Source organism: Amphiura filiformis, chromosome 11, assembly GCF_039555335.1.
Source record: "Amphiura filiformis chromosome 11, Afil_fr2py, whole genome shotgun sequence".
Classification (NCBI taxonomy): Eukaryota; Metazoa; Echinodermata; class Ophiuroidea; order Amphilepidida; family Amphiuridae; genus Amphiura; species Amphiura filiformis.
In genome coordinates, this window is record NC_092638.1 from 38969576 (window position 1) to 38983306 (window position 13731).

General features: G+C 37.4%; 1 protein-coding gene across 1 annotated transcript; it reads right to left on the minus strand.

The window, feature by feature from the left end:
- Positions 1-483: 483 nt before the first annotated feature.
- On the minus strand, positions 484-9434 carry LOC140164820 (large ribosomal subunit protein uL16m-like). Its single transcript, XM_072188195.1, has 5 exons — positions 9280-9434; positions 7309-7380; positions 5146-5291; positions 2385-2550; positions 484-1069 (listed from the first exon to the last, which is right to left on the minus strand). The coding sequence occupies exons 1-5, from the start codon at positions 9335-9337 to the stop codon at positions 774-776; spliced, it is 738 nt and encodes a 245-aa protein (XP_072044296.1). The 5' UTR covers positions 9338-9434; the 3' UTR covers positions 484-773.
- Positions 9435-13731: the final 4297 nt, after the last annotated feature.

Here is a 13731-nt window from a genome sequence, read left to right on the forward strand (position 1 = left end):
TACGGGCTCTATGGATTCCAACTACAATAGCCTAATGTTTTGCAAAAATTGCCAGTTTTACAGTATAAATACCCACATAGTTATCAGTGGTAAATCTGTGTGATCTCCAATGTTTACATCCTGCCAGAATGGCTGACCTGTAAATCAATTACCAACTATATGCAATGCATGTTACTATTTCACTAGGCCATGTACAATGTATGCTCAGATGTTTTAGGGGTGAACTGTCACTGGTACATGACACATCTTTCTTGATCGTTTGTTGCCCCAAACACACGGACATACCGTAGAATTTCATCTACAAGCATACGCATGCCTCTAATGGGTGTTTTTTTTAAAGAAAGACACAAAAGGCAGATACCCTCCACAAAAACATTACAATAAATTGACCTTACAATAATACATGTCTGTACAGCCACCTGCATCAGTAATATACCGTAAAACCTCGTCTACAAGCATAGTGTTTTTTTTTTTTTTTAAATTAATACAGTACACGCGTAAATATGCCAATACAATATATTGGCCTTACAATAATACTTGTTTGTATATGCTTGGATCTGTAATTTATTAAAACTCAAATTCCATAATGGCGCCTGGATTAATTTAGTTTTCATCAGAAGCACTCTATATGCTTGTAGACGAGGTGTTACGGTAGTTGCTCAACTCAGTGGAGGATGTCTACCTTTCTGGTCTTTCATCAAAAGAAAACCTCATTTAGAGGCATAATATGCTTGTAGACGGAATTCTAAGGTATCTTGAGAAAGCCAGAAATCTCATTTATGTTTATCAAACCATTTGAAATCATATGGACCTGTGTATTTTTGAATGCCCATGTAATTGCCTCTAACAATCCTTTCAAAAGTCCACGGATTCTGATTGTTCACCATTTCCTCCCAATCTTTCTCTAAATCTTTGTCCATAATCTGCTGTGACACTGCTTTGGCTGCGAATGGAAGCTTCTCTGCTGTTTGGTTCAAGATTTTCTCCACCTCTTTCCATTCCAATTTGCCACATAGTTCGACGATAATCCGACCACTACGGACAGGCGTGACCCAGTGATTGATACTTGCTGGAATAAGAAGAGAGAATATAACATTTAAAGCCATAATGTGATTTGCTGGCACAGAGACACCTTTAATTTTTCTTGAATTTCTACTTTTTGCATGATTGCAGTACACAATGGTGTACTAAAATACAAGGTGAAAGACTAAGCCTGAAGTGCTTTAATTACAGTAAAATTTAAGTTTTTATAATAAATCCAGAGATCTCTGGTTGAGTTCACCGATCGAGTGATGGCTGACACGTCCTTGTGCATGTGCAGCATTGAATCGGTAACATATAAACTATGTGTATATCGCTATTTGTCTTATGTCTTATTTATACGTCCCAGCTGAGTAAAGCTCAATAACGACCGGAAAGCTAATACATGCATTGACAATAATTGTAAGTGCTGATGGAATGAAATTGCAATTTTCTTTATTTTAACCCATTTGTTGGCTCAAAATAAAAAGGGGACATGATGTGATCAGTAAAACCAACATTTTGTGGAAAACAAATAAGAATCTATTCTTTATTGAAATTGCAAATTATTGCTTTAAGGTCAAAGGTTATAACAGAGCAGTGTTCTCATGGCAAAGTGCCCATCCAGGGCCTTCATTAGACCAGTCGGAATGGAGGGGAGGGGGTTGAAATTAAGAAATTATTGACTACAAATTATTTTCACCCGTGCTGGGGGGAAACAAATACAAATTTCTGAAGTAACTTCCATTAAAGGTCCGTAACCTGATTGACAGCTTCATCCCCAATTTTTCTGGTTGTAGATGAGATTTTGCTATCATATATAGGGATTGAGTTTTGAAAATAACAGGCGTGCTACAAATCACACTTCTGGAAATGTTAAGGCGGGCGGTCAGGTGTACTATTAAATTGCACTCAGTAAGAAGTTTAGGAATTGATGTGTGCTATCAATAGAGGCCGTCAGCGTGACGTCATATGCCGCCATCTTGTGGGTACACGCTGTGATGGTCGTTCGATCTCTATGCGTGAACAGAAAATCACCGCGTTGATGCGCGATAACAGCTGCGTGGCAAGCTGCGCCCTGCGCGTGGTGTCCAACGCATGAACACACAGATCATTGGTACCCACAAGATGGCGAAAGGCTGACGGCCTCTATTGCACTCGGATAGGCGATTTAAGGTGTGCAATGGTCTACAATTGCACTTGCGCATGTTAAAACTCAATCCCTGCATTAAAGAGATCATATTTTACTCATAACCATCCTGAAATTTGATACTCCTATATCAATATGCACTGTATATATTTTTGAAATTTATAAGCCGAACAATGTATAGACCAGTTTTAGTGCAACTGGCGCACCTACTCACCTTTTCCACCTCCCATACGTGTACCTGGTGGTCTCTTGGTGACTGACTTGTACGGCGCATCTACTCGCCACTCAGCAAACACATTTTTCTTGCTACCAATATATCTATTGATGCCAAAACGTATCATCTCAAAGTGACCATGCTTCATATAACCACCAGCTAGTGCCTGTTGGGAAAAAAATGTCAAAGGTCAAAAGAAGAAGCAAAAACTGAAAGGTCACCAACCTGAACGGGCAATTTGTGATTTAGTTGTATGATTGCTGTTTGGTTTCAAGCAGGTATTAGCAAAGTCCACAGATATAAATGTATAAAGAAAAACAGTGATTGAGGCAGGTTCTTTAGACCTGATCATTATTTTTGATATTTAACAAAGTCACAACTTAAGGGATCTAAAATGGCGTTTATTAACGTTTCGACAGTATTTTTTGTGGGACATGAGAGCACCTCAGACCTATCGAATTGCATTCTGAATCTGAAGCATGTCTTTCTGATATCAAATAATTTTCATTTTTGAAAATCACAATATAATACAAATTTTATGACAAATTATAAAAATTTGATATTTTTCAAAATTTTGATATATAACAGTCCTCGAAGTAAACTATATAAATCTAATGATATATTCTTAAAGTGTATGTAGCAAGGAGGAAAAGCCGACGGTCAATTGAAAATTTTGACCTTTCATATTGAAGATATGGATTTTTTTCCCAAAAAGACCTAATTTTTTTGGTGTTTTGGGAAAAAATCCATATCTTCAATCTGAAAAGGTCAAAATTTTCAATTGATCGTCGACTTTTCATCCCACCTACATACACTTTAAGTATAAATCATCAGATTTATAAAGTTTACTTCAAGTACTATAAATATCAAAAATATCAATTTTAATGATTTGCCATAAAATGTGTATTAAATTGCGAATTTCAAAAATCAAAATTATTTGATATCGAATGACATTCTTCGTATTCAGAATGCAATTGATATGTCTGATGATGTGCTCTAATGTCCCAAAATAAATACTGTCCAAACGTTCATACCCCAGCCCTTAACCACTTGGCCATGATTAATTAAGCTTGTTTAAATATGAACCTACAAGTGGTCACTTAAACTTATCTCCTCCCCGCAAATAGCCCATAGTACATGTAGCTAGGGCCGTAAATGAGAGAATTCAACTGCCATCCTCCCTGTGAGGAAATATAACACGGAAAAACAGTGGCATGATCGATGGGAATTATATAAATAAACAAATTTTTTTCTTTTTTAAATCTTGTACGATACAGCAAAAAAAATTGTTTATTTATATAATTCCCGTCCATCATGCCACTGTTTTTACGTGCAAAAAAATTAAATTGACCAATTTCTTTGAGACAAATGCACTCTGTAAAATAAATGCGTAGGGTAACTTTAAGACATCCTATTTTTGTTTGCATTAGATTGAATGCTGCTCATTTCAAATCCAATAGGTGTGAGAAATTTCTATAGAATCAAGACCCAGTTGATTATCCCTGTGATCAGCCTGGTTTTAACTAGGATTTGACACGTGCCCATCATTTTCACCAAATCTGCCTGTCCAAAATTTGACCCTGAAAACATAAACCAGACCTCTGTACCTTCTGGGGGGCTCAGTCAGATATTGCCTTCATTAGACATTTACAGGCTTTAAGTTGTTGACTCCTTTTAAAATTTATCTTATCACAAGATTTTTATTTGACACATATGGACTTGTAAGCAATTGTTGGGCCATCCAAGTTCATGATTGCTCATCTCGCATGCAGGTAGATGGTCACTGGCTAAGCCCTTGTTATGAAACTATAGAATTGAATACCTGAATACTCTGGCAACATGCTGCACAAATTTAAAAATAAAGGTGTAATTTTTGTGTTGCTAGAAGTATCAAACTGACAAAATTTGAGGTTATACTGCCCTCGTGGGGTCTTTATCTTCCTTGACTCATCATACACCTTTTTACAAAAATGGCCACAACTACTAAATATCTTTAAATTTTTCTGAACAGTTTGAACAAGATATTTTTCAACATAAAGGTAAGTATATAACAAGAGCACCAATTGTGCTGTAGCTCATTTGTTATGGGTTATGGTCAGGAATACCATGCATAGCTATGTATAGCCATGCATAGCTATGTATAGCCATGCATAGCTATGTATAGCCATGGATAGCTATGTATGGCCAATGGCCATGTATAGCCATGCATAGCTATGTATAGCCATATGTAACCATGTCATAGCCATGTATAGCCATGTATACAGGGCTGCCAACTTTGAAAAACACATTTCAGTATTCTCAAACCTCAAAATCACCATAGTGCTGTGATCAAGCACAAATCAGCATTTTGAAAAAATATACTTACGGTTCTCAAGATATTTATTTATTCAAGGCATTTATTTATTTGTACCTTTTGCTTGTAGCAGTGCGGCTAGGTTTAACGATAAGTATGCACTATTCTCAAAATAATTAATCAGAGGGTGTAAGTTTGTCAGAATCAAAAACCATCCAAATTGCTTCACTTTCTGCACGATTCAATGAAAGAAATTGATTCTCTCAACAAATGTTACGAGAATCATTATGAGAATTAATTTGGTGGTTTTCATAGAATCGGAGGCCCTGGGGTACATGACAGTGGTAGCGTACAGGATTCTAAATTTGCACCATCTGTGCCTATTCATTAATATTAGAATGCTGAATTGTAACATAGGGTTGTTTTTGTTTACTTGGGGGTGACACAAGATTGTTTTCTAGCTCTAACCTGTATGCCAAACTGCCCATGCTTGAGTGTGTTGTTGTGCAGCTCTGGTCCTCTAATCTCAATCAAATTCCTGAATTCTTTCCTGTGTGGTGGATCGGGTACTTTCTGCATAGGCTTCAACTTTGGTTTCTCTGGGATTGTGATGTCTGTGTGGGTAGGGAAAGAATACGATATGGCATATGAAATCCATACTCCTTCTATGGAAGACATGACCTTAATCTGCCACACAGGGGGTGTAGGTTTCAAATGGAGTCATCCATTCAAATAACTCACACTGTCAGTGTAGAAGAATAAGGTATTCCATAGGGTGTATGAATTTCAAATGTAAGAGACGAATAATAATAGTTCATATTCAAATCATGACTCGAATATATCATATCAAACTTGTCAGAAACAAAGAAATTAAAATATTGATTTTTACCAGTTATTTATGTTTGTATGTCAATTGTCAAGCACTGTGTATAAGAGAAAAACAAAGAATAAATGCTGTACAAGTTTTTTTTATACTGTAACATACTTTCTTTATTTGATTGAACTACATGCAAACTAATTAAAAATCATTATCATTGTTGTTCAGGATTCATGTCTGTTTGGTTATTCTTGGTATTACAATGAGGAGAACGGTTAATGTAGCGGTCTTCTCACTCGCTTCTCACCACTGTGGCCCGGGTTCAATTCAACGTGTTGCGACAAGTTAGTTTAGTTGCCGATCCATGCCTGTCCTCAAAACACACAGACTGTCACAGTGTCAGTCTTCCACTGTCCCAAATACCATTCATTTAGACAGCTATGAGCTCCACTAGTACAACAATTCTGACCACAATTTTAGACAAGTACCGTAAAATTCCGTCTACAAGCATATATGCCTCTAAACGAGGTTTTTTTGACACAAGAGACAGAGGCAGACACTCTCAACAAAAACGTTATTTGGAGTTTGAACAACTATATCACTGATAAAGGCGGCTGTACAAGCATGTATATTTGTAAGACCAATATATTGCAATGTTTTTGAGCTAAGGGTATTGGCCTTTCATATCTTTCGTTAAAAAAAACCCTCGTTTAGAGGCATATGGTCGCATGTCATGAATTGGTCATCTTTTGTGTAACATAATGTAAAATGAGAAAAACATCACCAATTTTGATTCCCTTCCACACAACTTTTAATGAATACATTTTAGACCATTATAAGTATATATTTCTGGAAAGCTTATATTACAAGGATGCCAAATCAATGAAGTATAACATCATAATACAGGGTGGGTAAGAAATATATAGGGTGGTAACTCAACAAAATTAGCATCTTTCTTGTCATGGTAAACCCCATATTTTCCTTTTCTGAAAGCTATGTAGCTCAAAATAAATATGGATTCAGAAAGACATTACATGGGTCCTTCAAACAAATCAGGAAGAAAGAGTTTGGTATCCTTTGCGTTAAACATACAGGGTGGTCAAAAATTGTAAAATATTTTTACAATTTTTTATGACATTATCAATCAAAACTTTTTTCCTCCATGTCTGGCACTAAAACTAATAGCATAGTTGAATTCCTCATCAAATTTCCTTAAAGATATGTGAACTTTCAAATAAGCAGGGTGACTCGGGCAAGAAATAGGCCATTTAGAAATGTTGGAGCATTACGTGCACACTTTGTACTGTAACATATATATAGGGAAAAGTGTCTTAATTAGCATTTAATTAGGCAATTAATTAGCAACACTTTATATTCCAGTTCATGTACTAAGAGGTAGATCTACAATCCAGGATGATATATGTGCAATTTGAGGTCCATGCTAGTTATACTTTTTAAGATACTGAGGTTTGAAGTTTGCCATATTTTCACAATTTTGTGTACAACCCTATGGGGCTCCCCGCCTGCTCCCCATTGACACATCTTACATATTGAAGTATAAATCTCAAAGTAGTTGTCCAATTGACTTGGGGTTTTTGTATTTGACAAAGAACATAATTATCTACAAAATGACACCAAACTTTCTACAATAGGTATTATACTTTTAGAATAAACCAAACTTGAAGTGTGAAGAAAGCAGTTTCATGTTACGGCTCCCCCATTTTTGGGTGACCAATTTGTGACATGCGACCATATATGCTTCTAGACGGAATTCTACGGTATATTATATATACGGTACTTAAGTTAAGGCTTACCAATTTCCTCCGGTGGCCTCACATCCTTCAGACCAGCAACTTGAATTACAACGGGCGAAAACTTTGATGAACCTAAAACCATAATAAAAAAAAAATTATTATAATAAAGCCTGAAGAAGGTATGCCTAGTACGGTACCGAAAATTTGCTGCTATAAATGTACAACTGTTTCCCATCTTCGTTTGTTTTATTTTGTGCATATCAAACCACACAGATGGCCACTGATGGAACTGGGGGACTGCTATCATACATTTAATTCAAGAAAATCATCATGTGGGTGTTGTGGGGTGACCTTCAGATAAAGGTTCAACTTCAGTAATAAAAATACCTTTATGAATTTTGCTTGCGAACATTGAAATGCATGACCGAACATTATGTAAACAAGTGCATGATTGCACAAAACAAACTTCCATTAACTTTACCAGAACAAATTTTTTAATCAAGTTATGAAAGTGGTTGGGATTGATCAGACATGTTTTTATGAATGAAATTATGACCTTAACAGGGGTCAGGCATTAGCATATTCATGTGGTTTTTTTTTCAAGATGGCTGCTGGCTACCGGCGTTGCCTGGTCTGTCATGCTTGTTGTACGCCCGGGACTCGCGGTGAACAGCCAACACGGGTGAACAACATCATTGCAGACTCATTTTCACGTTTTTTACGACTGTTTTACCAACTTCAAACTTGCTGATTTTATGTTTGAAAGCCATTTTTCTTGTTTCTGGTAAATAATGAAATTTTTGCAAATAATGAAAAAAATATGCAGTAGGTTTTGGAGCATGCGGGCGGTGGGCGCAAAGCTACTACTTTAATTCCCATGGCCTAACACTAACAGTATTGTTCTCCAAAAAACCAGGGTTCTCTACCTATGGCCCAGTCTAGCTGAAATACAGCAAGATAATGTGATAGTAAATGTAAACCTGTACATATTTAAGCTAGAGTATCTTGAGCTAGTATGCAGTCTGTTTTTATTCCGCACCTTAGCTAGACATGTCCACATTGCTTATTATAGAGGGCGACATTCAATCCAAAAAGTTGTGTCCACAGTAGCTCAAAGTCAATGGCTTAACTGTGTAATCCCCATAGGGAAAAACACAAATTTGAAATTTGGACACCAGAAACTTGACGACGTAGTCTAAAAAGTGCTGGTACTTTATCCTTAATACAGAAGTCAGCATGCAGTGAAAGTTAGATTTCATAAAATAAAATCGCCTTTGTGTAAAATGGATCATCGTGGTAAAAAATGATGCATTACATGCTTTTTTTGTACAGTAAGTCAGTGTAAGGCATTGTCAATGATGGTTGCAGAAAAGTGCAGTTTTTTAAAAACAGACATTTGCCCATAACCCGCTAATTTTTGACCTACAGACATGGTTGACCCCTCATATTTTAAGTTAAATAATCACCTTTTTAAACAAAATAATTTCAATGTGAAATATCCTACTTGAAAATGTTGTGAACATGCCTACCTTAGCCTAAGTTCTTTGTTTGGATGGTCGTTACCGGGGTACTTTTTCTTCACCTACACTTTTTTGCACTTTTGACGTCACCTCTGCACCATCCTATAATCAAATGCAGCAAACCTTTGACGAGCGCGACTACCGCGATGTTGCAAATTTGGAGCTAACAACAGTACGGCGACGGCGCACAGTTCATTCATAAATTTCCACTCAGGCTCAGCAACAGCAGATTGCCTCGGATGTCAGTAGCTAATCAGAGACAAGTGCGTCCTACGCAGTAAATTCGCGACGTACCGGTATACTTAAAATACGCGCTCGTCAAAGGTTTACTGCATATAGTATAGCTTTTAAAGCTGCCAAAGTATTCACCATTGAAGATTGAAGACTGCAGAATTCGACAACCATGACAACTAAATTGCAAATGGAAACGCATGCATGTCATGAACTACTCAATTAATATGAAAAAATACACTATTTCCTGTTTAGATAAAGCCTTAAACGATTCAATTACCTTTTATGAGACGACAGAGAGCTGTTCTCAAGCAACATCTGCTGACTGAACCTGCCATTTTAACGCCAATTTACACTACTTTAAGTAAGCTTAAAATGGCACAAATTTTTCTTCCGCTGCTGCACCCACGGCAGACGGTCTGTCACTAAATTACGCACAACTCGTATGAATACAAAAAAAGGTGCCAAATTCAAACCATGGAAGAAAGAGATGAGAAGGAACCACAACGACTTCGATCGGCCAAGTTTTAATCCGCTTATCTATTGACGCATGAAAAGAAAAGCTATCAATGGTACTTCCTTTCATGTATGATCCATTTACCGCGATCGATGCTTGGCGAAATCATTACTGGAAAAAATTTATAACAAACCCATCCACGAACAAACAAACGCTACCCAGAAGTAAGATTATGGAATTTCACTGATGCACTGAACATGTATAGTAGCTTTGTTTTGGGATCTACAGTCAAACTGTTTTCTTGATCGTGTTGTGTAGAACATGTCTTATAAAACATCGAAAAGGTAATCAAAATCGGCCGTTTTTTTGCTGAGTTTCATCTTTAGCAAATAAGGTAAGATTTTGGTGACTTTTTCGATGAAAAATAGATGTAAAATGTTCTTAAATAATGCACAATGTTCCGGTTGAGTCCGGTACATAAAACCTGTTTAATTTAATAGTTTATATGTGTATAATCGTAACTAGCTAACTCGTTTCAGTGCCAAAGACTGCCAACTCTGAGAAAAAAGTCATCAAAGTTCGGAAAAATTGGGCAAAATGGAAGAAAAGATGTAGGCCATCAATGACCGATGATCACGTCACCAGAGAAAATCCTATAGGGTGCTTGCACGGAAGGTCATTAGTTCAAATCATCCTTCACACACGCTCCAGAAGACATGCAAATACATGGAATACAATACCAATCACCTATTTAACGCGGGGTATTGATCAAAGTAAATCCTCATGAATAACAATGTCAACTAAATGTCGGTAAAGGGAGTGGACAAAGTGAATGCGTTCGTTGTGGTTCCTTCTTATCTCTTTCTTCCATGTTCAAACCAAGCCGATGGTCAGCCGATGTCCAGGGCCGATGGATGTCAGAATAATTATGATATTAAAGGGACATTTCGTGATCCACAGCCTCATCCCCCCACTTTTCTCAAACAAAGTTGAGATTTTTATATCACTGGAAAACTCTGGCTAAATAATGTTTATGTACAAAATATAGACCAGGTTAAAACTGAGCTAAGTACCACTTGGAGAACAAGAAATTCTCATATGGTTTATCTTGACCACTTTTGCGTGGGGAACAAGAATTTCTTGGGTAAAAAGCCTGTAACCTGAGAACTTTTCCGTGAGGGCGCTTTTTCCAAAATCCAATATATATGGTTAAATTAGTCACTTTAGGGCATATTTAACCAGATTTTGGATTTTTATTGATAGCAATAATGTACTACTAAGTCAAGTTATTAATATGAAGGTAACAGGAGGTCACAGCCGAGGGCACTTTTTTTTTCAAAATGGCCGCCAAAATCAATGAAAAGCATATATATTGTTAAATTAGTCACTTAAGTTGTATACTTCATCAGATTTTGGATATTGTTATTGATAACGGTAAGGCATTACTAGGTCAGAATATTAATACGAAGGTAAATAGGATGTCACAGGCGAGGGTGCTTTTTTCAAAATGGCTGACAAAATTGAAGGAAAGTATGATATCAACAAAAAAAGCGTCAGCAATGTTACTTAAGTAGAAAAAAAGTAATAGTTGTCTTTGACTTTTTGAACTTATAATGAAGTACTTCAGGGTGGTAAAGGTGGATTCTGATTTAAAATGGCGGCAATGATGACTACCAGAATAATTGTCTTTATGTATTAAAGAAGACCTCAACCTGTAAACTAGAATGATGCAAAAGTGTTGTTCCGTTTGTGCATGGTTTCACTGATGCATTGTTTTAATTCTCAGGATCACTCAAATCGCTATTTTCTGAAAAATCTTCATAGTCATTCTCTACCAATAGTTCTTGGACGTTTTTTTCCACCATCGTATACAGTGACATCTGCTGCTCTCCACTGTCTTGCAATAAAATTTGCGCTAAGGATATATGAAGAATCAGCGCCTGCTTACATGGTGGTAGTAAGGTCTGCAATCTTTTTCTCTTTTGAAAACTTTCGATCAAAGATATCTTCTTCTTCTTTTCTTCTTCCACGGTAAGTGTAACATCAAATGCATGATGACAGGCACATTTCAAGTTGGGCATGTACAAAGAATCAGGAACGCAGCTTCAAAAACCGCAGTGCAACATATGTACAGTGCGATGTGCGATAAAAAGTAGCTCTCGGTGGAGGAATATTGGTGCTGCGGAGCCCCCAATGCAGACTTGACAGCATTGAGGGACGGCGAGATGGCTGGATCTGTCGGAAGAAGGTTCCAGTCATTGGCTGTTCTCTGGAAGAGAGAGTGCAGGTAGACCTGAGTGTTGCAGTGCTGAAGCTGGAATCTGGAATCATGGCCTCTGGTGTTTGTCACAGATTGGGTAATGTACTGGTTCCACTGGATGTCCACAAGGTTATATCTGATGCGATACATCATCAGTACCCGGCTCTGTTGCCGTCTGGCTTGTTGAGATTGCCACTGGAGGTTTTGTAGAATAGCAGACACATTGCTCCTCCTGTCATAGTCACTGGTGACATATATAGCGAGCACACCTGCGCTAGACTTGATCAAGTCTCTATATGTTCTTTTGGAGCTTTTTGGGTATGGGGATCCCAGACAGGTGCTGCATATTCAACTATAGGCCTGACATAAGTGGTGTACGTTGCTTCTTTGGTCTTGCGTGTGCAGTGACTGAAATTACGACTGAGAAATGCACGGGTGGAGTTTGCTTTCTTAAAGATGCTGTCGATATGGGTGTTGAAACTGAGTTTGGAGTCAATGTGGACGCCCAGATACCTGGCAGAATCAACTTCCTCAAGTGTGTGGCCATGAATAGAGTATGAGCTCTGGAGGGGATTTCTCCTATTTGTGATATGGATGACTTGACATTTTGATGGATGGAATTTCATCATCCACTGTTGCTCCCACTCCTGCAGATTATCCAATTCTTTTACTTGCAGTTGCAGACTGTCCTCATGTGATGTAATTATTTTATACAAGATGCAGTCATCTGCAAAGAGTCGAACCGAGGAGTTCTTGATGCAGGCTATTAGGTCATTAATAAATATGACAAACAACAACGGCCCGACTGCCTTGGAGTACACCAGAAGTCACTTCCACTTCAGTGCTGAACTGGCCATCAACCACTACTTGTTGGGTTCCATTTGTGAGAAAGTCCGAAATCCACTCCAAGGTTGTTCCTCTGATACCATAATGCTCTGCTTTCATCAGCAAACGATGATGGGACACCTTATCAAATGCTTTTTCAAAATCAAACAAGATAAGGTCTGTCTGCCCTCTTTCGTCCAAGCTTCTGACAATATCATCAATGGTGACAATTATTTGGGCAAGATAAAAAGATTGCAGATATATCCTTACTACCACCATGTAAGCAGGCGCTGTGGCGCTTCATATCCTTAGCGCAAATTTCATTGCAAGAGAGTGGAGAGCAGCAGATGTCACTGTATACGATGGTGGAAACATTGTTGACAATGGGTGGAACGAAAACATGGAACCTAAATGGGTTGAAACGGTAATGCCTGAGGACGTCCAAGAACTATTGGTAGAGAATAAATATGAAGAAATTTCAGAAAATAGCGATTTGAGTGATCCTGAGGATTAAAACAAAGAGAAATGCATCATTGAAACCATGCACAAACGGACAATTTATAACATTGTAAGCAACCCTTTCATGACTTTTGCGGCATTCTAAGTTGCGTTTGGGGTCTTCTTTATTACATAAAGGCAATTCTGGTAGTCGTCATTGGCGCCATTTTAAATCAGAATATACTTTTACCATCCTGAAGTACTTCATGATAAGTTCAAAAAGTCAAAGACAACTATTACTTTTTTCTACTTAAGTAACATTTCCTGATGCTTTTTCGTTGATATCATACTTTCCTTCAATTTTGTCGGCCATTTTGAAAAAAAAGCACCCTCGCCTGTGACATCCTATCACCTTCGCATTAATAATCTGACCTAGTAATGCTTTACCGCTATCAATAACAACATCCAAAATCTGATGAAGTATACCACTTAAGTGACTAATTTAACAATATATATGCTTTTCATTGATTTTGGCGGCCATTTTGAAAAAAAAGTGCCCTCAGCTGTGACCTCCTGTTACCTTCATATTAATAACCTGACTTAGTAGTACATTATTGCTATCAATAAAAATCCAAAATCTGATTAAATATGCCCCTAAAGTGACTAATTCAACCATATATATATATTTTTCATTGATTTTGGCGGCCATTTTGAAAAAAGCGCCCTCAGCTGTGACCTCCTGTTACCTTCAT

Bases quoted from the DNA above. Each gene is read 5' to 3' on its own strand.
- LOC140164820 (XM_072188195.1), bottom strand. From the start codon at position 9,337: ATGGCAGGTTCAGTCAGCAGATGTTGCTTGAGAACAGCTCTCTGTCGT. The intron at 7,381-9,279 runs GTAATTGAATCG...TTATGGTTTTAG, and splicing joins TCTCTGTCGTCTCATAAAAG to GTTCATCAAAGTTTTCGCCC. The intron at 5,292-7,308 runs GTAAGCCTTAAC...CTACCCACACAG, and splicing joins GAGGCCACCGGAGGAAATTG to ACATCACAATCCCAGAGAAA.